This window comes from Plodia interpunctella, chromosome 28 (assembly GCF_027563975.2).
Source record: "Plodia interpunctella isolate USDA-ARS_2022_Savannah chromosome 28, ilPloInte3.2, whole genome shotgun sequence".
Classification (NCBI taxonomy): Eukaryota; Metazoa; Arthropoda; class Insecta; order Lepidoptera; family Pyralidae; genus Plodia; species Plodia interpunctella.
Genome location: NC_071321.1, coordinates 1,221,248 through 1,247,981, shown reverse-complemented (window position 1 = coordinate 1,247,981; position 26,734 = coordinate 1,221,248). Strand labels below are relative to the sequence as shown.

At 36.2% G+C, this 26,734-nt stretch overlaps 2 protein-coding genes across 6 annotated transcripts; both read left to right on the top strand.

The window, feature by feature from the left end:
- Window positions 1-41: 41 nt before the first annotated feature.
- On the top strand, window positions 42-13,715 carry LOC128681801 (carcinine transporter-like). 3 transcript variants are annotated; one of them, XM_053765994.2, is made up of 13 exons: window positions 42-159; window positions 3,535-3,698; window positions 4,392-4,611; window positions 6,175-6,352; window positions 6,787-6,916; window positions 7,592-7,720; window positions 8,853-9,045; window positions 9,577-9,682; window positions 10,301-10,548; window positions 10,792-10,871; window positions 11,696-11,871; window positions 12,327-12,496; window positions 13,532-13,715. In XM_053765994.2, exons 2-13 carry the CDS (start codon window positions 3,614-3,616, stop codon window positions 13,554-13,556), a joined length of 1,740 nt encoding a protein of 579 aa, XP_053621969.1. In that variant the 5' UTR covers window positions 42-159; window positions 3,535-3,613; the 3' UTR covers window positions 13,557-13,715. The 3 variants fall into 3 exon arrangements, with proteins under 3 accessions (XP_053621969.1, XP_053621970.1, XP_053621968.1); XM_053765995.2 differs by having other exon boundaries at window positions 51-159; window positions 3,540-3,698; XM_053765993.2 differs by lacking the exon at window positions 42-159 and adding an exon at window positions 1,939-2,073.
- A 1,511-nt stretch (window positions 13,716-15,226) lies between these two features.
- Window positions 15,227-25,553, top strand: LOC128681798 (uncharacterized). 3 transcript variants are annotated; one of them, XM_053765985.1, is made up of 8 exons: window positions 15,227-15,655; window positions 16,523-18,325; window positions 18,619-18,840; window positions 19,540-19,650; window positions 20,456-20,491; window positions 21,797-21,862; window positions 22,546-22,663; window positions 25,026-25,553. In XM_053765985.1, the coding sequence occupies exons 1-8, from the start codon at window positions 15,256-15,258 to the stop codon at window positions 25,066-25,068; spliced, it is 2,799 nt and encodes a 932-aa protein (XP_053621960.1). In that variant the 5' UTR covers window positions 15,227-15,255; the 3' UTR covers window positions 25,069-25,553. The 3 variants fall into 3 exon arrangements, with proteins under 3 accessions (XP_053621960.1, XP_053621961.1, XP_053621963.1); XM_053765986.1 differs by lacking the exon at window positions 22,546-22,663; XM_053765988.1 differs by lacking the exons at window positions 20,456-20,491; window positions 21,797-21,862; window positions 22,546-22,663.
- Window positions 25,554-26,734: the final 1,181 nt, after the last annotated feature.

Here is a 26,734-nt window from a genome sequence, read left to right as displayed (position 1 = left end):
TAAGACGAATCACAACGGTCAATAAGAATCAAACAGAAGACATTTGTGCTTAGCCAACTGCACTGCGCGCACGCAGCTTTGTTTAGCCGACTGCGGAAAATTGGGTTCTGTTAGTACCTCTTTTATAGGGTCTTTGGTGGAAAATCAAGAAACATATTGGTAAGTGGTTTTTATTAATGGTATTTGGTGCGAATTTCCCCTGGGGACGATTATTTTTTCAAGGATCTTATCGGGTAATGTGTATGCGAACACTAGTTTCAGGTCTAATTCAAGTTGCCTAAAGGCATCTGATATGACTTATGATTACCTACCGACAACCTAGTGGCAAGTCGCATACGTACTAGTGAGCTAAACTGTCAACCAGTGTGCAGGTTTCCTCACGATGTTTTCCTTCACCGGAAGCAAGTGGTGGTCGATGAAAATTAATATACATGAGTCATTTCGATATCAGGCGGACGTCTTAACCTATGGACCACCATCCTCCGCTGTACAGTACATGTACAGTCAACAGCACATCAACCTACACAAATTAATTGCAAACTCACCGCTAATACCGCAACATAGAAGTTCTAGCAGGGTAATTTGATTTGCTATTGACTGTACGCAAATTTTCAAGAAGATTGGTTTAGCAGATAAAGTGCTTAAAGGTAACAGACATAGGTACCTTTATTTAGGTTTTCATATATTTCTCGTTACATATATAAACGGTAATTAATATCCTACTAATTGTTATGAAATTTGGTACACGGGTAAAATATAACCTGGAATAACACATAGGGCGTTTTTATCCCGAAATTCCGATGGGAGCGAAGTGAGTTTTATAATAAAATAAATAAATATATTAGGACAAATCACATAGATTGAGCTAGCCTCAAGTAAGTTCGAGACTTGTGTTATAAGATACTAACTCAACTATACTACTCAACTAAGATACTAACTCAACTATACTATATTTTATAACAAATACATATATAGATAAACATCCAAGACCCGAGCCAATCAGAAAAAGATCATTTTCCATCATGACCCGACCGGGGATCGAACCCGGGACCTCTCGGTTCAGTGGCAAGAACTTTACCACTGCGCCACCGAGGTCGTCGAAAATGAAAAATGTTTTTTATTCAAGTTTTCATTAATATCATTAGCATGTATCTCGTTTATTATAATCGTGTAGGCAAACCATAACGTTATGTCAACAGATAAAGTACCTACCTACCACAATCAAATTATCAGTTTAAAATATCTTTCAAAATAGACTTATACATATACAAACAAGTACTTGCGTCACACTAGATATAACCAGTTACCGTGAGTTTCTATGTACTTGAGATATAACCCTAATTGCAATTTTCACACTTCCTAATTTGACAGACCTGATTTGTATTCTACTAGCGGCCAGTCTCGGCTTCGTTCGGGTGCAACTTCCTCAGGAACTACACTATCTATTAAAAAAACCCGCATCAAAATCAGTTGTGTAATTTTAAAGATCTAAGCATAAAACTAAGTTATGTTTTGAGCAATCATGCAGAAATATATTTGTATATATAACAGGACAAATATATTAGCACAAATCACACAAATTGAGTTAGCTCCAAAGTAAGTTCGAGACTTGTGTTATGGGACACTAACTAAACGATACTATATTTTATAACAAATACATACATAGATAAACATCCAAGACCCGGGCCAATCAGAAAAAGATCATTTTCCATCATGACATCGGTTCAGAGGCAAGCACTTTGCCACTAGGTCGTCAAATAATGTGAACTTATTTGTTCAATTAACTTGTATTGTAACAATTAACTTAATTGTTTTCACAATGAGGTTCCGTAAATAAACTAACAATATTTTGTTCATTCATTCACCGAACCCTAAAAGCAATTAATTAATGTAAATTATGATAACTTATCTCGCTTCACAGAATAGTTATAAAAGATATGATTTGTTCCATCTGTACGGAATTCAATCTTGCAGTTTATTTGCAAAGTATCTCATCATAGTATCAACAGCTTTGATTTAAATTTATTGCTCAAATAACAGTGTTGTGAATAAAAACTAAATATATATTGTGATGTAAGTAATATACTATTAATTTTAATCAAATATACTTGCTTGAACTTGTACAAAATCTGACACCAGTGTTAGCATTAACACGGCACTCAATAAGAAAAACTAGATACCGTGATTATTGATAAGTAGCTGCTCGTCCCGGCTTCGCTCAAGAAAAAATATAATGAAGTTAACCTGAACCTTCCCCAGGATTCCCTCCACTATCTATTGGTGAAAACCGTACAAAAATCCGTCCAGTTATTTTTGAGTTTGTCGCATTTATGCAGCTAGACGCGATAGGAGACTTCTATATGTAATCCCTACGAAGACGGCCGTATATTCGGCTGTCGTTGGCAATGCTATTGTTACCTATATATTAGTTAAACTGCCAGTTAGTCATCTAAACAATTGTCCAAATAATTACTTATTTCAACAGTGTTATAAATAAACTTGTCAATTGCTCAAGCAACCTTGATGTTTATCATGAGTTCATGACTTCACGTTATGATATAATAGTTGCGCCCGGGGCTTCGCTCCCGTGGGAATTTCGGGACAAAAAGTACCCTATGTACTTGTTATTCCAGGTCATTTTTTACTCGTGTACCAAATTTCGTAACAATCTGTCCAGTAGATAATGCGTGAAGAGTAAGAAACTAACAAACTTACTTTTGCATTTATAATATTAGTTGGGATAGTTGGGACTTGCTTGTAATTTCGGGATAAAAAGTACGCTATGTGTTATTCCAGGTTATATTCTACCCGTGTATAGTATATAGTATAGCGTTTATAGTTAGCTTTATATTTATATATTTTTTGTCAATTTTCAATAATTTTTTCATGACATTTTTAATAATGATGTAAATTTGTCCTTTTAATTTTCAATATATGTATACCTACATTTGTTAATTGACGTCCTTGGAGAAAAGGCTGCGGTGAAGTTTGTTGCGCCGCTTCTTCTTCACCTGCTGCTCTTTGGAAGTCGGCAGTAGACTTAGTTTAATTTTATTCACGTCAATAGTTGATATATGTCATCCTAAACTAAAGAATTTTGCATTTGAATAAATACAACCAGAAACTCAAAAAGATGAGCTTTTTACAATCTCGTCCACCAATAAGCTCGCTATCCAGCTAAATGTCGACTTCGCTATACGCGGCTCTGCCTACCTCGTGTGCGATAAAAACGTGATCTAATCACAGCTTCCAATGTATATAACTTTATATGTTCGGTTGGAATCTTGCAACTCGATTTTACGCATACATCTTCAAATTATTTACACACGTTTATTTTGGATGACAATACGTTGTAATGATAAGCGGGATCTGATGGTGCACCCAGGAACGGCTCGGAAGAGGGAACTCCTCAACGGTTTACTGCACGACCATGATTTTTTTGTCACACATTGATTGAATGCAATAAGATCGCTCTGGGAACAATGACAGCTTGTGTCAAAAATGTATTTTTTGTAAAAAGAAATCTTATTTCAGTACAGCTTCACCTTTCGCCATTCGTAATCGGTAAAGACGTCGGAAAAAGTGTTTTATAACGGAAAAGCCCAATTCGAAAATGGAATCACATGAGAAGGAGGTCAAGGCGGGTCCAGTCCGTGACACGATGACCTTGACCTTGGAGACGAAAGCCGGAAACGGGGGTGAGTATCAATTAACAGACGCCATATTTACAAATCAAGTTGTGTGAAGATACGCGGGGCTGAAGCAGACGTGTGGGGTAATCGGTTGCGCCATGGCATCGCCCCATTTCAAACGGAAAAAAACAGTCCCGGGCAACAGTTAGTATATGCATAAGTACAACAAATTAACCGACCAAGTGCGAGTCGGACTCGTACACAAAGGGCACACACTATACACGTTTGTTATATGGGAACCCTCTTAAATATGTATTTATTTAAATATATTTTTTATTTGTTGTTATGGCGCCAATAAATTTACATCTTCTGTGAAAACTACTAACTACCACGGTCATGAACCGTCGTCGAAAACTTGTAACAAACGGACGGTGAAGTCTTTGTTGGGCAATCAACTTTTGCATGTGTGTATATTTGTAACGCGATAACTTTCGTACCGTTTTTGGTCTGATTTCGATGAAATTTAAAAGGCATGTAGGATCTGTCTAAAGTAATTTTAAGTTCGTGGGACAACAAAATCTGTAAGTCGTTTTTGAAATATTCACACAGTTTGCAAAAACTCATCAAACATTTTTATGTTCGCGAGGTCAATCAAGGTCGCGGCGAACAACTAGTATTAGGGATCCATTTAACCTTTTTGGCACCTACAGATTGCTAAAAAGTTAATGGAAACCGAACACATCTATATATTCTTTGCAGAAAATGGCGTTCACGCTGGCAAGCCTCAAATCAAAGATCTGGACGATCTGCTGCCATACGTGGGGGGATTTGGTTGGTACCAGCGTCTCCTGTTCCTCATGATGATCCCGTATTCATTTTTCTTCGCATTTGTGTACTTCGCACAGATCTTCATGACAGTTGTGCCGAGCGAGCATTGGTGCTATGTCGAGGAGCTAAACAATTTGACTGTTGAGGATAGGTAAACACGATGCATACTACTTTTTCTTCTTCTTCATAGTATATCCCTCATGGTTAAGGGTCGTTGAATGAGACACACACAATTTTCTTAGCTACCTTCTCCATTTCACACATAAGTTAATCAACCAGTGTGCAGGTTTCCTCACGATGTTTTTTCCTTCACCAGAAGCAAGTGGTGGTCTATTAAAACTACTATACATGAGTCAAATTTGTATACAAAGTCGTGTGGCGCAAGTGGGATTCAAAATTCAAAGCGCGAATGTTTAAAATAACACAATTTTTGTCTTTCTTTAATTATTGGTCTTTCCCTGTTATTCACAAAAAGATAAAGTATAGCTTTAAGCTATAAAGTATGTTTTGTCTCGTCCTGTCAATGCCAACTTTTGTAAACTGTCATAGCGATACTTTAGTTAGTTAGATTAAATTAGATTTGTGATCTCCAAGTGTCTGAAAGTAACATAGGTATCTATTATGTTAGATTATGGAGATCGAGTATGTCATGCACATTCAAATGGTCAAACCGGTAGCGGCATCGTGGATCGGGTCGGGAGGTTCCCTCTATTGTGGTTGAGCTTCGCGATGGCTGACTCACGCGTCAACTCGTGAACGGGTGCTAACTGGTCAGCTCGATCTTTTATTAAAAGTTTTTTTTTTGTTTGGTTAATTATACATATATATATAAGTATATATATATTTTCCTTTCATCAGCACTTGATCACAATCATAATATGTTTCAGTATACCTTTTGACCATGTACTTTATTATGTACTTAATGTTATATTACTGATAAAAAATTATACATAAATTTATATATAAAAAATGGTAAGCCCTTGTGGCATAATAGGGACCAACACTGTTTGAATGAGTTTCTTTCGGCATTTCTTCTCAGCAGTGGTCGTTCCGAAATGCTAGTAGTTTGTAGCTTTGGTAAACATCATTTAATTTAGATTATGACGTGAAAAAGTGCCTGTGAAGGCCTAATTTCTGAATAAATGATTTGATTTTGATTTTGATTTTGAGCTAGTGGTTTTCGACAATTCGTCATGAGTGAATGAATGAATGACAATGAAACAAGACCGAGAAGGATGGCGTTCATTACTAAATGAATAAATAAATAAATAAGCCACTAGGCTTATTCCATAGAATTAGTAGGTACGTAGTATACCTACTAGTTACATAGCTATAATTCTCAGCTGTGTGAAACATAAGGATTCTTTTGAAATGTTCACTAAATCCCAAGCATAATTTCATAGAATTTCAAGAAGTGGGCCCTCAGATCATACCTGCTGTCATACATGGCTGTCAATGATCATGAGTGAATGAATGATGAATGGAATCATGGCTACGATTCGTTCGTTGGAAACACAGACCATTTAGCCTTAGTTGGAAATTATCGAATATTGCTAAAAGTCACTGTGGACCTCTTTTATGTTATCCTTATATCTGCTGTTTCAGGATCATAATTTGAATGTATATATATGTATGTAGCATCAAATAAATGATCTAACTATAATTGTATGTCTAAATGATCTATCCATCCACAATTGTATGTCTTTCCTTGCAGACGCCACCTCTCAATTCCACTAACAGATACATACGAACGCTGTCTCGTCTACGATGTTAACTGGAAGAACATTCTGGAGCAGGGTATCAGCTCCCCTAACGTCACATGGCCTGTGAAGAAGTGCGACAAGTGGGAGTTCAACTTTACGGATATTCCGTTCGAGACTATTGCCACACAGGTAAACTCAACGTCTTGCTAATTGGCTAAACTTTTTAAACATATGTATGTTAATTTTGTCTTATTAAATACTAACCGCGCCCCGGGGCGGGGCTTCGCTCCCGTGGGAATTTCGGGATAAAAAGTACCCTATGTGTTATTCCAGGTTATATTCTACCCGTGTACCAAATTTCATAAACAATCCGTCCAGTAGATTTTGCGTGAAAGAGTAACAAACATGAAACTTCCTCACAAACTTTCGTAACATTTATAATATTTGTTAGTAGAATTGCATGCCGTACTAGGGTACTTTTTATCCCAAAATTTCCACGGGAGCGAAGCCCCGGGGCGAAGTTAGTAATTTATATATTCAAGTACTAGGTCGCTTCGCCCGAAATTCAGGGGTCGTAAATAACACAATTTGTTTCTATCATATTATCTCTTTCTGTCTCATAGTTGGGATGGGTGTGCGACAGAGACAATTATCCGGCAACGGCTCAGTCCGTGTTCTTCGCGGGTGCCATCGTCGGAGGCTTCATCTTCGGGTGGACAGCTGATAAATATGGAAGGATACCAGCATTATTGGGTAGGACTTATCTGAAGATTCTTGTAAACATTCACTTTTTCCACTTGTTATCCCAATCTCAAATTCCGGAATAAATGATTCCGAAATTAGGCCTTCACAGGCACTTTTTCAGGTCATATTCTCGACTTATATGTATATATATCAGGTTATATGACGACCTCGGTGGCGGCGCAGTGGTAAAGTTCTTGCCACTGAACCGAGAGGTCCCGGGTTCGATCCCCGGTCGGGTCATGATGGAAAATGATATTTTTCTGATTGGCCCGGGTCTTGAATGTTTATCTATATGTGTATTTGTTACAAAATATAGTTGAGTTAGTATCCCATAACACAAGTCTCGAACTTACTTTGGGGCTAGCTCAATCTGTGTCATTTGCCCTAATAGGGCAATATTTATATATTTATTATTATATTTTAAATTAATCAATATTTACCAAAGCTACAAACTACTGGCATTTCGGAACGACCACTGCTTAAGAAATGCCGAAAGAAACTCAATAAAACAGTGTTGGTCCCTATCATGCCAGAAGGGCTTACCATTTTTTAAATATACCTTAACATAATCATTAAATATAAATCTTACAAAGAGTGACTTTTTAAACATTAACATTATTTTACAATTCTGACCTTGTCTACCCTGTTAGTATATCACCCTCTAATGATACAACTTAATTTTAGGCACAAATATGATCGGCTTCACCGCGGGAGTGGGGACAGCCTTCACCAACAGCTTCTGGTCGTTCTGCCTCTGTCGGTTCTTGGTCGGCATCGCTTATGACAACTGCTTCATCATTATGTACATTATCGGTAAGTCTTTCTATCTTCTTATTCTGTCTCTTTCATAAAAAACAAAAAAAAACAAACTAAAAAATTGTGTTATTTTAAAATAAGATTAGAAAATAATAATATGGTATTTGTCATCAAATATTACGAAATTGTCAACCTCCTTTTTCGAAGTCGGTGAATTTTAAAGAATAAAGTTCTGGATGTATAATAACATCTCCATGAGCAAAGCCGTCAGCGTTCGATTTAAATAAAAAGTGAAAAATACACAGACAACAGAACCTAAAACAAAATAAATATAAAAAAAAAAACAATTTTCAAACAAATTTCAAAATGGAACATTTTATATTTTTTTTGTGAGTACTTTTTTTGCAGAAGGTAGAATGGAAAGTCCTTAGGTTAGATTGTGCATCGTAGTAATGGCCTTATTTAAATCCATTATCATATTATCCATTATTTAGATTTTGGATTAAACATGTTGCCGGGCTAAACATGCCGCCTGCGACATGAGCTCGACTGAATATCGGAGACTGCGAGAGACGTAGTGAGACAATATTTACGGTTTCCTGTGCGGTTGGCAACAGGCTGAGACAGAGAATTGAGGAAAAAGGAATTCGGTTGATACACATCACTTATTGACGTCATAATTTTACAAGCAATTTCCCGGTCGCTCTGCTTGTTATACAGCTTCAGAGATTCCGTTTTTGTTCTATTTCTCCTCCAATTTTAATGGTCGTAGGCGTACCAAAGAATGTTAATAGTTTGACAAGATTATTGGCACAATCCATGACGAAAAGAAGCCAGCACTTCTTGAGTTTTACCAGGCGGAAGCAGCATAGCCAGACATTTTATTACCTTAGTAATTGGCTGGTTTACGTAAAACAAGGCCGTACCATCATATGAGTTTCACAATCATACAATGAAGCTTTTGCTTGGGGCTTCGCCCGTATGATTTCCCACGGGAGCAGTTATTTTTCCGGGATGAAAGGTCCTTATGTCCTTCTCCATACTTCAAACTAAATGTATGCAAAATTTCAAGAAGTGATTGAGTAGATAGACCGTGAATAATTCACAAACAAATAAACTTACTTTCATATTTATAATAGGATGCTGTATAAAAGACCTCTAGCTTCACATAAAACTTAACTATTTTCAGTGGTGGAGTACGTAGGTCCAAAATGGCGAACTTTTGTCGCGAACATGTCCATCGCCGTGTACTTCACATTCGCCGCGTGTCTGCTGCCCTGGATAGCTCTAGGTGTTGCCGATTGGAAAATTTATACCCTTATAACTAGCGTGCCTTTGGGGCTGTCCATATTGACGCCTTGGGTCGTCCCTGAGAGCGCCAGGTGCGTTCATTTTTCTATTTCATATTTTGAGAGTTCTGCCTCAAAAAGAAATGTGGCGGGTCGTTCCCATGGATTTAGCAAGTACTTCCTAGCACCTACTAATTCCATGGTCGTTCCAGAAAAAGGACAGTTCATATCTTCTGTAGAACATGCGGAGATAAGAGAGAGAGAGAGAGAGAGAGAGATCTCAAAAAGAAAATAACTGTGCATTTATAGAATGATTGTTTTTCTGTGGTATCAAGATTGAAAATTACATTATAGCTAGCTTTCTTCCGCTGTCCTGTGTGAATTTCACACTTAACGTATGTCCTTCCTGCTTCTCATTATATGTGAAATTAAAAAAATATATATGGATGTGTAAATAAAGCGCGAAGAAGTAACAAAGAAAAACAAACTTTCTCATTCACACCAGCCTCTTTCAGATATTTATGTCCCTTTTTGCGATGTCAGAAAGTAATCAAAAATTTTGATACTACTTCGTGTGAATATTAATTTCTGCTGACGACATTAGTGTTCTACTTTCCATTTCAGGTGGCTAATTTCTCAGAATCGCATTGAAGAAGCCATAAAAATAATGAAGCGAGTTGAAAGAATAAACAAGAAGAAAATACCGGATGCTGTTATAAATGAATTCAGAGTTAGTATTGGCTATGTTAATGTACTTATGTAGTTTCTTAATTTGAGACGATGGACCCATGGGATCCTGAGGCAAAATCGTTTTCGGCTGAGATTTCAGCGCGTCTCCGTGAGGTAACGGGCGATCCAAGGCCAGGCAGTTACTTTGCACAGAGGATTGCCATAGCGGTTCAGAGGGATCATTCTTGGGCTGAGAGGGGCTTTTTGGAACCCTTCCAAGCGGCGACGAGCTGGAATTTCTTTATTATTTATAATTATAGTTTTTGTAAAAAAAATATGTAATTTTTTAATGTTTTATAAAAATAAATTGTATTTATAAATAGATATGTTTTACGTCTCAAAAAAAAAATTGTTTCTTAATAATAATATTCAGGGACTCCAGCAGTGGCAATAATGTCCGAGACATTATGCTTATGTCATTCAATACTTTCACCCCCATTTCTGGTCCATAGAGGTAGAAAAAAGGGGTTGCCTTTATTTGAATCAATGTACCTATGAATGATTATCATTAAACTCGAGTCTTTAACCTTATGCACACCAAATATCATGAAAATCTATTAATTTACATCGTAACATGCATAAAACTAAAAAAATATTCCTTAATCTTAATATTAACCAGGAAACGGCGGCAGAAATAGCGAGAACAGAGCAAGAAATCAAAAATTATACGGTAGCTGACCTCTTGAAAACACCACGACTGCGTTTCCACAGCATACTTCTCGTTCTCATCTGGATGTCCATAGCTATGGTCTTCGACGGCCATGTCAGGAACGTAGGGTCTTTAGGGTTAGACATGTTCGTCACATTCACTGTTGCGACCGCTACGGAGTTTCCTGCCGATGTCCTCCTCATTTTGACCCTTGATATGTGAGTTTATTTCATTTTCACACTCAAATATATCAAATTTATCTTTATTGGCTTCTTTTTCATTACTATCGTCAATTAAATTACCAAATTTGAATTAGTATATAAGAATCATCAACATTCTTCTTGCCAACTGGTCATATGTGGTCATCAGCATGATTTTCTTGTTACACATTGAATGCAACAAATTCTAAGGATGTGTTTAATATTTTATTTTTTGTAATTAATTAATGTAATTTGTTATAGGATTGGACGTCGGTGGATGTCATTTAGCTCGATGGCAATCAGTGGAATCTTCAGTATTTTAGCTACAACCGTACCCATTGGTGAGTTCAATGAGCTGCTATGTTGATACCTAATGTAATATCACAATTATTAAATAGTATAAAACAATGTCGCTTCGCTCCGTCTGTCTGTATGCTTACCTATGTATGCTTAGATCTTTAAAACTACGCAACGGATTTTGATGCGAGTTTTACTCACATATAATGTGATATAGGGTGACTCCTGAGGTAGTTTTAAACGAAGCCGGGCTGTTAGTATATACTATAATTATAAAGAGGTAGCATTTGTATGTTTGAGGCAGGTAATCTCCGAAACTACCGAACCGATTTCAAACATTCCATTGGAAGCATATTATACAGGGTTACTGGTATCTAACGCATAACATTCCAAAGGCGCATAAGGTACATATTTTATTCTACGACTTTTCTCTAAACGTAATAAATACAAACATTTTCCTTTTTTAGTTTTAATGTCGTTTCTATAAAACGTAAAGTCTATATTCGATTCCGCTACATAACGCTACTGTACTGTCTCGTGTTGCTCGGCTATTACATGGAGTAAACATGACATGTGTAGAATCGCAAATTAGATTGTATTTTCTTTTATATGAAAAAAAAAAGAACTACGTATCACGAAAAGTCGTAGAATAAAAGTTGCTTGTTTTGATGTACCCGAGTAGTCTTAAGGAGGTTTTGCGTTTGATACCAGTAACCCTGTATACTGAAAACCTCCAACGACACTCCGTCTGTCGCGTGCGGTTCCCGGCGCTGCGCCTGGTCTGGCTGGAAGATCTTCCCTTTGTGGCGGTCGAGCATGTTGGCCTCGCTCCCGCTACAGATAGACAGTTTTCTCTTTATCTTTCCAGGAATCCCGTCAGCCTCCTTGGCCATCGTAGGCCGCTTCGCAGTCAACATATCATTCAACATCGGAATGCAATACGCGGCAGAACTATTACCGACCGTAGTGAGAGCACAGGGGCTTGCTTTAATTCATATTATGGGCTACGTTGCTACAATTTCAGTGCCATATATTGTTTATTTGGTAAGTTTCATCCTCGGCTGTGAGGCCAGTAGATTTCACTGCGCTTTGGATAGTTGGCAGTTGCCTTAAAAGTATAAGTTTGGCTAATCTATAATATTATTATAAAGAGCTAAGCGTTTGTGAGTTTGTATGTTTGAGGCGGGTAATCTCCGAAACTACCGAACCGTTTTCAAAAATTCTTTCACCATTACAAAGGTACATTATCTAAGATTGTTATAGGCTATATTTTAGCTCAAAAATCCCATGGGAGCGAAGCCCCGGGCTACATCTGGTTTTGTGTATTTATGTAAGTATATTTTTTGCATTCATATTCTTTGACTCGAAGATTGACAAATTTGTTAAATAATGCTTTTAGCATTAATTCTACCGATTGTACTTTTAAAATTTGTATTTTTGTGCAATAAAGCATAAATAAATAAATTTATTGTTTTTTTTTAATATAATAATAATTTCAGTCAACAATAAACACAATGATACCCCTCCTTATTCTTGGCGCGTTGGGGATATTTGGCGGTTGTCTGTGCCTGTTCCTGCCAGAGTCTACGGGGAAGGACATGCCACAGACTATACAAGATGGAGAAGCTTACGGCAAAGACCAGAGATTTTGGAACACGCCTTGTATTCAGTAAGTACATCCTAACTAATATTATAAATGCGAAAGTATGTTTGTACCTCTTCACGCTCTATCTACTCAACCAATCTTCTTGAAATTTTGCATACACGTAGTTAAAGTTAAGTATGGAGGACATAGGATAATTAATTTAATCCTGGAAAATTAACGCGGGCAAAGCCGCGGACAAAAGCTAGTATAGAATATTTTGACGATGTGTGTTGCGATAAATATTTGTAATTATAACTATAACCAGTAAAATGTAACTTTTGGTGAAATAAAATGTATTAATCCTAATATTATAATATAATAATATACTAATATCATAAATGCGATGTATGTATGTTTGTTACTCTTTCACGCAAAATGTACTGGGCGGATTTTTATGACATTTGGTACACTGGTAGAAAATATCCTGGAATAACTTTTTACCCCGAAATTCTCACGGGAGCGAAGCCCCGGGGCGCAGCAAGTTCTTAATATAGTAATAGTAGATAGAGAAAACTTTGTCATATCTTTCGTTAGGCTCAAACAAGAAAGAGAAACGCGTATTAGAATACTCGAAAAGAAACGGGACCGAACGCTAATATTTTATGAAACATCTCATCAAACAAATAAGAGCCATGAACTCACTCGTGCTCTGTTGCGACGACGCAGCACGTTTAAGCTCCGTTTTGACACTGACGTGCGTTGACGTACGTCGAAACTTCATAGATTATTTTTTTTTTAATTTCCTTGCTCCATCGTTCGCCCAAAACGATGATTTTGCCAACGTCAAGGTTAAAATTGACACGGAATATAATATGTTATAATGATATTATAAACACGGATCAGTGTGTAACCTAAAATATTATACATACGTACATACGGATAAAGTAAATAAAAATTATAAGTAGATATTATTGTTTTGTATAAATTTTGCCTTCATATAATTTCTAATTATTGCTTTGGTCCCTCGACGGACGTCAACGTGACGGAGCGCAACGGAGCAAGGGTTATGGCTTAGACAATAAAGCCAATAAATAAAAAATCGTTTAATGTTTTTTTCAGAAAGAAGAAGGAAATTGCTGCTTAAGATAATGGATCAGAAGTTATTAAGTTGTTATAACCTTGTTATTAATGTATGTAATTATATCGTTAAAATATGTTAAAAAAATAATATAAAATTAATATGGAATGGAATGTCTTCGATCACATTATTATTTGATATACATATAACAATAAATCTGTAAAAAAAACTTAAATGTATTTTTATTTGCGGTCCAGTAAACCGCTCGAGTAAAACCATAATAAGTTATACATTTAAACCTTCCTCAGAAATCACGATATCTAGCAGTGAAAACTGTACCAAAATCCGTCCGGTAGCTTTTGAGTTTATCGCGGTCATACATACAGACTTATTTTTATAATATGTAAGGATTTATGCCCATATCGGCTAGGATTCGAATCGTTCCAGTTCTGAATACGTCTTTATGAGAAATAGCTTAAACGTCTCTGCGTAAATATTTTGTTTTTAAATGCTTACATCTTTAGATAATAGATGTCACCCCTGTCGCGTCTCTCTGTCTATATGTACGCTACTGTTACAAACTCAAAAACTATCCGACGGACTTTTGCACGATTTTCACCAATAAATTGTGTAATTATAGTGGAATATTTAAATGTATAATGTATATTTCATTATGGTTTTACACGAGCAAATCCGGGTCGGGAAGCAAGAACTAAAAACTAAGATATAGGTTAGTAGTAACGAAAACATAACAAAACAATCCTGGCTTTTCAAAACATCCTTTTACAAAACTAAAAAAAAAAAAACATATCACTTAAAACAGTAAAAAGGAATCTGTTTGTTAAAAATACATTCCACAAATGATAACATTAACCACACGAGTCACACAACGGGAAAGCGCTAGTGATGTGATGTGTCGATAAACTAGTTGAAAAGTTATCGATACATGATAAGTATAAAGAAGATAGCTGTGCATGCTAAGTATATATAAATCCTAATATAGTAAATTTAGTCTTCACTTCAACTGTTTACTAAATGCAAGAGATAATAGTTAAATGTGAGATCAATAAACTTATTTTTATTACACATCCAAAAAGAAGCTTAGTCAAACAACTTTACTTGACAAAATCTCCTGAAATCAAAAACATATATTTGTTTTTTTCACCACCACGTAATCCGCATTCGGAGATGTAACGCCTCAAATCCAGAGTTCGCGTAAAAAATCAATCATTAAATTTTGAAGATTCGGCTATGCTACAACCATCTGCGTGCCTGATGTCAACCCTCTTTGGGGGTGCTATTGGAGCGACATCTACCGCGCCACAGACGGTAAAGCCGATTAAAACGCAATAACGATACGACCCACATACATCCACAACAATACGGATAGATGGCGCTATGATCTACTCACATGCAAAAATAACAAGTCTAGAACGCGCATGCAGTGTGTTTACGAGTGGATACCATATATACAACCTCCGACAAGACTCCAACTGTCGCATGCGGTTCCCCAGCGCTGCACCTAGCCTGGGGGCAAGATCTTCCCTTTGTGGCGGTCGAGCATAATCACCTGGCTCCCGCAATACGATTATTGCCTATTAGGTTTTATAGCATGCATCCCTTAGACGCCTCGTACGATATCGTTAGATTTGGAGTGGTAATATTCTGGGCAATAGGACCACGCATAACAAAAACTCGTTTAAACAAACAAATTACTTCATCGATATCGACAAAAATCGATTCAGACGCACTACTAAATCTCGAAATGATGTTTACAAATAAAGAAGCACAACTCCGATTACAATTCAAATACATTGCAAATACCATTAATTACCCATTCATTGACTTCCAAACCTCCAATGACACACCAGCTCTAGTGATGTCAAAAACATCGATATTCCTCCAAGTTTTTGTATCGACAATTATTTCGGTGAAATCGGAATATGTGAGGCATAGGGATAACATTTTAAACAAAGGTGTATGGATAAAAGCTGATAACGACAAAGTATTCGAGAAATCGGGTTTCTCAGATTTCATCTTCAAGCCAGCATCGGTTAACGTTGATGATTTGTTTGAAGACGATTTTTACTCATTTCACGGCGGTCGCCAGCAGGATAATCCGTTTTCTACGAACTATCTTGACAGGACGAAACGGTCCCCGGACTGTAAGTATATTGTGTGTGTGTCTCTCTCTCTCACTAACTTCTCATGTTACATCTCTTTCTCACATACCCGGAATTTTGACACTTTCATCATACAAAACTTTGTGACAATTCACGACAAGGGTTTTTTGTGGTCACCGTTTTTGTTTTAGTAAATTGTGACGACTGTGTCCAATAGAAAACTACAGTACTTACCTACTTTCTAATAAAATCAATTATCTAGTAGAGTACAATTTGCAGTACACGCCCCTTGTTGTTTATCGCTAATAATTAATAGAAATGTAAGCGGCGATAATGTGCGGGTTGGTGCGGTCTCAAAACTTGAAGATTCGACTGTGATTTGACAACGCCGCTGGCGTGGCGTATCCTCCTTGGGAATGCTATTGTTTCCTATCAGTTGTCAAGGCTGTATAACGACATCCAAAGCTTGTGGAGTGCCTCGTATTCTGAGGCTCTGTCTTTACAAGCTTTTATTTATCTGTAAATCTGCCAAATTATATTTAATCTACCTTTTCTGGTCCTAAATAGTTGACATTTTCCACGTCGCTTCAGTTTAAATGACATTGAATGGTGCACTCATGATCGGCTCCCGACGAGGCAACTCCTCAACGGCATGTTTTTTGTCACGTGTTGAATGTAGTAAGATCTCCTTGCTCAACTAAAACTTATGATTCTATATATCTCTGGCATCTTCATGTGTTTTATTTCTCCTTGTTTTATTATCGGCTGAAACGCTATTTCCACATAAGACATAATCCTTTGAAGTTTCTGGCGTGATTTTACGACTAGCCCTCCACCTGATGTCTTCACAAGCTCACTAGAATTAAAATAATATATTAAAATTAAAAAATAAAACGTTGTTTGTTACAGTATTCGAAGATGGATTTCGAGAAAGTCTAAGCGGTTGCAATGGCAAAGATTGCGATCCGAAACACTCCCCTAATAACAAACCAATAATAAAATCTAAATTTACACCAACACACAGAAATTCTGAATCATTTTACCCTTACGATGTAGCTGTATTGCTGAGCAAAGCAAAGAACAACAATAAGATTATGCTCGAAGAAGTATTCGACAAATCTACAGAACTAAACGGCATAGACGAAACAGAATATATATCGAATGAAACCAATCACTCGAATAGAACGTTTGATTTCATCATGGCAAATGAAATTTTAGACGATAACGCTAATAACAATTCATCTGTGCCACCGAAACGTAGCATGAATAAAAATTACGAATCGGAACTCATTAAAAAGATCGAGATAGTGGAAGGTTTCAATGATTCACAGAAATATGACAGAAATATATTTGATGATAAAATAAGAAGTTGGCCTGTAAGTGTACCGGGACCTGACGTGAATGTTTATAAAGTTATACCAAAATCTGAAGAACACACAATCGTTTCCGAAAAGAGTTTGCTCAAACTACTGTCGATACTGACCAAAACATTCAAAAAGATAATGAAACAGCATTTAGAAATAAAAAGGATACACAGTGAAATGTTCGCAGGAAAAGAAGATATAGATAAGAGTGTGACACTTTTAATTACTAAGTTCAATGATTTTGAAACTAGATACACAGACTTAAAAGATTACCATGAAAAAATACAAGAAATACAAAAGAAATTGGAATCCAAAGAGGAATATTTTAAAAATAAAGAAACAGAAATGTCCAACAATCTCGCGGACTTTGAAAATCAACAAAAGAAATTCTTGACTCAGCAACGTCAGTTTTATAACATACAAAAATTGATGCTCGCACAAAATGAAAAGATTAATGCTAAGCAAAGTATGATAGCTAAAACTCAGAATGAAATATCTCGGAGACAGAACAATTTCGCTAGAATTTTAAAGAAAGCAAAACAACTATTTACAGATAAAAAACCTTCTAAACCAAAATCACAGGATAAAATTACTAATACTAGCGAAGCTGATGTCAGTGTAGTCGCTCAAACTACGACTGCAAAGCCCGATCTAACAGAATCTGTAAAAATAGATTTGTTCTCCATACCATCTATGGATTCTATTCGTCTCCTAAATCAAGATCAAATGATTCTAAAAGAAAAAGACGAACATCCAGTTGATGATCTAGTCTATAAGTATTATTTTAACAATACATTCATAGACAACTTAATGAAAAATCAAATAATGTCTGGAACTTTACATGGAAACAGATTCATGACTCGAAATGCAAAAGCAAAAAGAAATGGCGGTAAGAAAATTAAGTCAACTGTTTTAATACCTATCGATAATAACGCTTTAGATACCAAAGTAGCTGAAACAAATGGTAATAAAAACAGTAGAGCCAAGAGATGGATACGTCATCATTCGAAAGGAAAATCTAGAAGGAGACACCGCAAAATGACAACAGAATATGAAATGAAAGATGAGAAAAAATCTCACCCGAACGCAAATTTAATAGAGTACAGTACAGAAAAGATTAAAGCAACGACAACTGTTATACCCAATAAAAACGTGCCGGAAAAAGCAGCACAAGCTAATATAATAAAGACATTCAAGACACTGGACAAATTGGCGGAGTCTGTCGAGAGACATTTGAATCCGTTCACGACTATGGCGGCGAATTTTTGCAACCAAATAGGTCAGAATGGTAACCCGCAAATGTTAAGCTGGTGCATAGAGAAAGTTTTAAGAAAACTGCAAAATATTGGTAAGTTTTCAACATAGATATCTCAACCTTCGATTCCCCCACATTAAACAATTAAAATAATTAATTACATTAATCTTAATTTGTGTTATCTTCACCTAACACCAATATTTGCAAGGCAACACGCTTCAATTTAAGTGACGTCCAATGACTTGCAATAAAGAAATCTGAATCTGACGTCTGGTTAAATTTAACGACACTCAAACCAAAATTAACTGGAACGCGTTTGCATAATCTATCAAATTATTCATTTATCACCATTTTCCACGTATAATTTCATATGTTTACGTTTCCAGAAAACATACCCGTAGCAGCGACTATACAGCGGTCGCCATCAACATCTGTTCCCACATCTAAAGATCATCAGCAGACAATCCAACAGACTGTGACAACTCCGGTTACAAATATACCCAAACACCAACAACCAACAACTCCAACCACTATTACAAACAAACCTACAGACGCCACACAAACTCCAATAGCAGCAAACCTTGGGACTGTATATTTCTTCTCACCAGGTAAGATATTCAACCATCCTTAAGCAAGTTTATTTGTTAGACAAATTAAAAAAACCACCCCGACTTTCAATATTCATTTCGCTACAACTTTGAAACGGCTGGACGGATTTTGATCAAAGATATCTAAAAACCAGCGCATAAATATTTGGTATCAAATAAAAAAAATCGCATCCAAATCGGTTCACTGGTTGATGAGCTACGGTGCCACGTTCACAGATTGACAGAGAGACAAACAGACACACTTAGCGGTCAAACTTATAACACCCCTCTTTTTGCGTCGAGAGTTAAAAATGAGACTATATCGAATACTGATCTTACTCCAAAAGTTTGTGCGTTGTTGAGACTGTAGGTAATGCCAATCAATCCATATTTTAATCGTTCCCATCCCATCTCTCAAGCTACTCTAAAAAGATATAGTATAGTAGTTTTAATAGACCACCACTTGCTTCAAATGATATCGTGAGTTTACCACTTGCCAAACAGATTTCCTATTTATGAAACCCTTTACATCCATACTTCAGTGTTCGTAGAGCGACTTTGCTGTTTACATCTCATCATCGCGACTCACAGACGCAACGACAATCACACCGCAATGTGATTGGTTCGCTACGTCTCACTTCGAATTGATTCGCTTGTGAAATGAAATATAAACCCGCACTGCGCCCTAAAATCATTTTTGTAATGTATTAATTGTTACAGTGACACTTTCTCCTTCCACGCCGTCTCAAATGGTGACACAAGTGAACACCGAAGTTCCCAAAACAACAGCCACAAGCGAAACAACATCAACAACTTCAGCATTCTTCCCAGGTTGGTACTGTAGCGACATCTACCACGCCACGACGTCATAAGAAACTGTCAAAATACATGGTGCAATGACAGGACTGAATCGCGACGTTAAGATTCGCAAGATTGAAACCAAGTGGAAATTTGGTCACTGTCGCATAATGAATATTTTGAAAAAAATAATCATATATTAATACTTTAAAGCTTAAGATAGCCATATATATAAATAAATATATATTTGCGATTTTTGTGGTGGTGACCCTGGGCCCTGGTCCTGGGTCCTTGGAGTGCGGAGAAAAATAACTTTTGGGGTCCTAAGGGCTGGTGACTATTTTGGCCAACGATTAAGATAGGATATACAAAGAGAAAATGTCGCCAGCCTTCTAAGAACTTTACTGCACGACAATGGCGATTTAGGCTAAATTTTTTATTCAAATTAATTTAATATTTATACTTTAGTTTTAATTTTAGGTAAGTTTAATATATTTGTTCTTTATTTATATATTTTTTTTAATCAGTTTAATTTTAGTTTCAAACGTAAATATGATTTATTTAATACATTTTATATGTTACAAGATATATTTTATGTTAATACTTGGGGGAAATTTCATCACATCTCGCTTATAGAAAATACTGATACACATCTAACCTTTCGCATTTAAGTACTTATTATTAATTCACAAGTTATTTATTCATTCGTTCACAAAATGGTCATTTGTTAAATAACAAAGTGGAAACATTTTAGCTGAAATACCCTAACAAATAATCGTCATATTTGTTCACGTTTACATTTCAATATGAGTTTTCTAATATTCTTCATTCTTGACAGATAATGACGAATTAGAATCTAACCTCAAACAGTTCGGTGAGTCATTTTTATATTTATATCCCCGGGGCTTTGCTTCGGGAAATCCAGGATAAAACGTGCCTCAAGTGCTATTCCAGGATATATTCTACCCGTGTACCGAATTTTATTATTATATGCCCAATAGATTTTAAGTAATTGATTACCGAACTTTACACATACACATCAAAAATTTCGCATTTATAAAATACTAAGAACCCGTCCTGGCTTCGCTCGGGTAAAACCATAATAAATTATACATCGAAACATTTCTCAGTAATAACGTATCTATTGGTGAAAACCGTACAAAAATCCGTCCGGTAGTATCAGTTTAGCGCGTTCGTTTATCTGTACTTCTGTTTATAATATGTAAGGATATTTATTAAACACTCTCAAAATCTATTTGCCCTCTGTATATTAATACTGCTCTTCTATATGTCAAGTAAATCATAATTCTCAAAGCTACAAACTACTAGCATTTCGGAACGACCACTGCTGAGAAGTAATGCCGAAAGGAATATATAAAAAAATCACACTGGTCAACAAAAAAAAAATAATTTTTCTTGTTGCTTTTCTTTGTTTCTAGCTCAATTTGATGAGACATTTTAAATATGGCAACATATTTTCCACAACATTGTGAGTAGTGAGAGTTTACAACTCACCACTCAGTCGATTCTCAGTGAGCCGCAGCAACCAATCACAGTGCACCATTGTGACGCAACGTCAACCACACCGCAATGTGATTGGTTCGCTGCGTCTCATTTCGAATCGATTCGATGGTGAGAAGTGAAATGAAACCCCGTACATCGCACTCAGCTTTTGTTTTTGAGTTACACGAAACATATTTTTTGTTAGTGTAGGTATATTTAAAAATCAATTGAATTTACAGTATATTTTTAGTCAAAAAAACAACGTAGATGTCAAAAACTAGAGCTGCTAGAAATGTTTATTAAACTAATATTTTTATGCCAACTCCACACTGTACTGAACTCTGCCGAAGCGAATGCGTGACCATTGCATAGTTAGTATGAGTGCTTTTATTTGCCACATTGAAAAACCAGCAATGTATAGCTAGTAAAGTTTGGCAAACTGTTCGACGACTGTTTGGAGCCATTATAGGGCATTACATAATTAGTGTCCTAGAAATACTCAATAACAATATCTCAGTAAACATTTTGGCTGTTGACCAGTGTAATTATTCCAAAAAAAGCTATTTTTTTTACTAAATATCAACTAGATATTTTAGATTCCCAATAGGCACTCATATGTGAAGAATATGAAGGTATATAACTTAATTATTTGTTAAACAATTCTTATTTATTCTAGAACTAACAACTGACGATGAGGGAACAGTGTTTTATGACGGTAGCTTGCACGCTAGTGATGTACTTGGTGAGTGATTTATAATTCTAATCATATGCCAAGAAAAAAATCATTTTGCACCCGTCATCCTACCGATGTAACCTATATTGGTGGGATCACATATTTATTATAGATTTCACTTGATGAGACTTTTAAAAATGGTTAAAGATTTGTTAGCGATGTGACACATACGGTAAGTTGTCGAATACACATTATAGTTAATAGTAATATTTGAATATAGTTTTTTACATTAAAGCTATATTCAGTTTGTGCAAATTTTCCGATTATTCTTTGGTTTGATTCGAACGTTTTCTAAATTGAATTTGTCAAATAATAATAATGTCATAATGATGAAATAAATAAAAAACCAATGTTTCAAGCATCATTTATTAAATAAACAACACTCAGCGGCCATAAACACAATAACCGAACCAAAGACAATATTAGTAAAAACAATACGGCCCACGCTGGGAAGATCGAAGCCAGCACCTCCAGACGGCGAAGAACCACGACCACGCCGCGGGGGTCGTCAAAATATATCTTCAAAATGCGCCTGGAGGTTGCACTCTCCTAGGAATTACATAAATAGGCGTATTTGTCTTCTCGTGTACAAAATTTTAATGAGTAACATCCAATTTTCGCAAATGAAATGATTGACTGAGGAATTTCTCATAATTTCTCTGTGGACTGACTCATATTTTCTTCCATGTCAGGTCGTGGAGACAGCGATGGTTTCTCAGACATGATGCCTGGTCTCGACAGCAATTCTAGGATAGCAATCGATCCCTTGAACTACGACCTGCGATCTATAAGGCGGGCTTCATTTAGAAGGTAACCCCTACCTACTAATATTAATGCGAAAGTTTTGACGTCAATGAAGCTTGTTACTCAATCATGTTAATCTTTCGCTGGTTCAGCGACACAAACAGAATCTTGGCTTCCGATACTAGACTTATCCATTGTTCTATATTTCCAGTTGATTCTATAGATCCAGGTCTCTTAATACTTCATCACTCCGACAGGTCGTTTACCTCTTAAGTGTGAGTTTCTCTGCACACGGTACACGGCCGAGCCATCGAAGTGTTGCTATTATAATCTACCAGAAGAATTTAGATGTTGATACACGGGTAGGATATGACCTAGAATAGAAGGGTTAATCGCCAACTCCTACAGAAAACAATGCGGACGACGACCTTTCCTTCCTCCTTCTCCTCCTCAATGCTGAGGATCGTGACTACCCCGAAGGAGTAACTTTTCACGACGTCTCCATATGCCCCGGTCCTTTGCGACGTGAAGAGCTGCATGCAATGCAAAGTTTCAAGAACAGCGCTTATTTGGTCAGACCATCTAATAGGGCTCCGGACTCGTATCCGTTTGCAGTCAATTTTGCCAGATTACGTCGTCTTTAAGAGCGATGTGGCCGAAAAACTCCGTATCTTCCGCAGGCAGATGGTAGAAAGCCTGGTTTTGATGTTGAGTTCGTCAATAATGGACTTGTTTGTGGGAAAAGCAGTCGATGGTAACTGCAGCATCTTCCTCCATTAGCAGAATAGTCATAATTTGGTAAAAAAATACAATCCAAGCAATATGCAAACTACCTGTGCAATGCGAAACCATTCGACTTTTATACCAACGACCCACCCAACTCTATTGGTCTAGTAAATGGCACACTAGACTTGTGTTTAGGTTCAAATTTAAGTTTTTTCAATACCTCGTGCTTCTTTAGGAGGCTATCTGTATCTAACTGCATGTTCTCTGACAGAAAACGCGTCTCTATCGTTCTTAATACATGAAGCGGTTGTGGCCCAGTGCTTAAGACCTTCCGCCTGTGATCGAAAGATCCCAAGTTCGAATCTTATTCATGCCACGATGAGTTTGCATACCAATCTGACATATATTAGTTTTCATTACTATTCACTCGCTTCCGGTGAAGGAAAACATCGTGAGGAAACCTGCACACTGGTGGACAGTTTAGTTCACTAGTGTGACGATGTTCACAGACGCCTTCAGGCGATTTGAGTAAAATCTGACACCAGTGTTAGCAATAATACACTCGATATGATTGTTGCATACATGTAACATGTATGCAACAAAGTGACGCAATATTTAAATTCATAGTTTGTTAAAAAACAACTGACTTTATAGAACACGATTTTGTTGATCATTAAAAATTTTCAATAATCGTTTCATTGATAAAATCTATATGTGACCAATATGGAGGCATACTCTTGATATTCTCGAAACAGATGAAAAAAATGCACGGGTGACACGTAGATTGGACATGGATTCGTATAAAAAAATACAATCCAATAGACATAACCTCGTCATTTGAAATTGGCAAAATTGTATGTTTTTTTCACTTGCGCGTTTGAATCGATGAAAATGTATGACCAAAACTACCAAATTTTCACAAAAACATGCATTTTTTGTTGAAATTATTACTTTAAAAATGATATAATAGGCATATTAATGTTATACGACACTTTTGTATTATTTAGTGTTATCTTGTACTGATTTAGACCTATGGTTTGTGTTAGAGAATCTTTATTTCATTACAAGCTTTGGCCCGCGGCTTCGCCCGCGTTTATTTCGTGTTCTTACTATTATAATATCTCGGCTTCCAAGCAACGTATCGCGATGACACCTACCAGATTTTCAGTTAGAGCATCCGCTATGTAACTGTGAAAAGACATCAAATTTTATCCAGTAGATTTCGCGTGATGCGTGAACAAACATACAGACAGACAGATAGACAGACAGACAAAAATTTTTTTTTTTTTGCTACTGTTAGTCCCAAAAGGACTCCTATAATTGTTTTTCTTTAATATCTTTTATATGCAAGGACATGCCTACTTAAAGTTATATTATTTTTGAAACACAACTAAACTTGAATTTTTTTTTCTGTTTTTCCAGTCCAAGAAGTTATATTGTATAACAATTGTTATATTATATAAATTTTTTTTTAACCAACTCTTCTTTATTAAAAAAAATTGATTTTTTGTCAGTTCTGTTGTGTTTATAGAAAAATATATAACTAATAACATAATTATGTATAATTAGACTAGACTATCTAACACGCATTTTTCTATGGAAACTCAACCATTGTGTAATATATAATAAATGAATTTTTAAACACAATAATAACAGAAGTTAAAAGAAAGTTTTTATTTTTTATTGTTTTGTTTTGTTTCAGGGTGAAAGACAACACGAAGCTAAAGAAGAAGGGAATCGTATAATATTGACTCAGTTAGAAAATAAGCGTCATAAGTAATATACATTTCAAATTTAAAAACAAACTCGGAACTTTTTGGTTCTTAAAATAAATTATCCACGTATGCAATTTCGATTACGTAATTTTTTATTTTATTAAATTTGTCGAAAGTTACAGGAATCATCGATTATTTTATTTAGCAGTCAAATAGTTTTGCCTACTAAGTTTCATTAAAAACAATGTTTACATTTATACCAAAATTTTGTCTTTCAGAAACTTTACTCTTTATTTTAAATAATTATTAAGATCTCAGAATTGACATATGAATATCCCGATAAATATGTGAAGCTTTAGACTGTTTTTATATTATTATGAAATCACAAAACTATTATTAAAAAATGATATTTAGACATTTAGTTGTAGAAAATTAAGATATATTTAAGGTAATTTAAGTTTATTGAACAAAAACGTAATTTTGTCATTGTAAACTTACACAATCGAACGTAATAAAACAATTGATAAAAAAAACAATCTTTGTTCTTCTCCCAAATTGTTTCCTTTAGAAATCAATTTACAATTTATAACTAGTAATATTATTCAAGCCTATTTAACTAGTAATATTACTGGAGGATAAGTTATCTGATGAATCGGAAATCAGTGCGTGTAAATTGGCCATACTTTGAGTGATATCATGCCGATTCCGTATGGAGTGCCTCGGAAATCAGTGCGTGTAAATTGGCCATACTTTGAGTGATATCATGCCGATTCCGTATGGAGTGCCTCGGAAATCAGTGCGTGTAAATTGGCCATACTTTGAGTGATATCATGCCGATTCCGTATGGAGTGCCTCGGAAATCAGTGCGTGTAAATTGGCCATACTTTGAGTGATATCATGCCGATTCCGTATGGAGTGCCTCGGAAATCAGTGCGTGTAAATTGGCCATACTTTGAGTGATATCATGCCGATTCCGTATGGAGTGCCTCGGAAATCAGTGCGTGTAAATTGGCCATACTTTGAGTGATATCATGCCGATTCCGTATGGAGTGCCTCGGAAATCAGTGCGTGTAAATTGGCCATACTTTGAGTGATATCATGCCGATTCCGTATGGAGTGCCTCGGAAATCAGTGCGTGTAAATTGGCCATACTTTGAGTGATATCATGCCGATTCCGTATGGAGTGCCTCGGAAATCAGTGCGTGTAAATTGGCCATACTTTGAGTGATATCATGCCGATTCCGTATGGAGTGCCTCGGAAATCAGTGCGTGTAAATTGGCCATACTTTGAGTGATATCATGCCGATTCCGTATGGAGTGCCTCGGAAATCAGTGCGTGTAAATTGGCCATACTTTGAGTGATATCATGCCGATTCCGTATGGAGTGCCTCGGAAATCAGTGCGTGTAAATTGGCCATACTTTGAGTGATATCATGCCGATTCCGTATGGAGTGCCTCGGAGCAGTATATTGGAACCAACTTTATTGTTTATTTACATCTACAACTTTCATCAAGACCTGTAAATTATTAAGATATATATTCAAACTCTCTGAAAATATTAAATTAAGAGTAAATTCTTATAACTTCAGCTAAGAGGCAACCGAAGACAAATGTTCAATCCAATCGTGTACGAGACTGGAACCAGCTCAATGAAAATCTAGTTACACCTGCAGTCAACAGTTTCTAAGAAGAGATT

Excerpts from the sequence above, each read along its gene's own strand:
- LOC128681801 (XM_053765994.2), top strand. The coding sequence starts at position 3,614 with ATGGAATCACATGAGAAGGAGGTCAAGGCGGGTCCAGTCCGTGACACG. Across the intron at positions 4,612-6,174 it reads AATTTGACTGTTGAGGATAG|ACGCCACCTCTCAATTCCAC; the intron begins GTAAACACGATG and ends CTTTCCTTGCAG. Across the intron at positions 12,497-13,531 it reads TGGAACACGCCTTGTATTCA|AAAGAAGAAGGAAATTGCTG; the intron begins GTAAGTACATCC and ends TGTTTTTTTCAG.
- LOC128681798 (XM_053765985.1), top strand. The coding sequence starts at position 15,256 with ATGATGTTTACAAATAAAGAAGCACAACTCCGATTACAATTCAAATAC. Across the intron at positions 15,656-16,522 it reads GACGAAACGGTCCCCGGACT|TATTCGAAGATGGATTTCGA; the intron begins GTAAGTATATTG and ends TGTTTGTTACAG. Across the intron at positions 18,326-18,618 it reads AAGAAAACTGCAAAATATTG|AAAACATACCCGTAGCAGCG; the intron begins GTAAGTTTTCAA and ends TTACGTTTCCAG.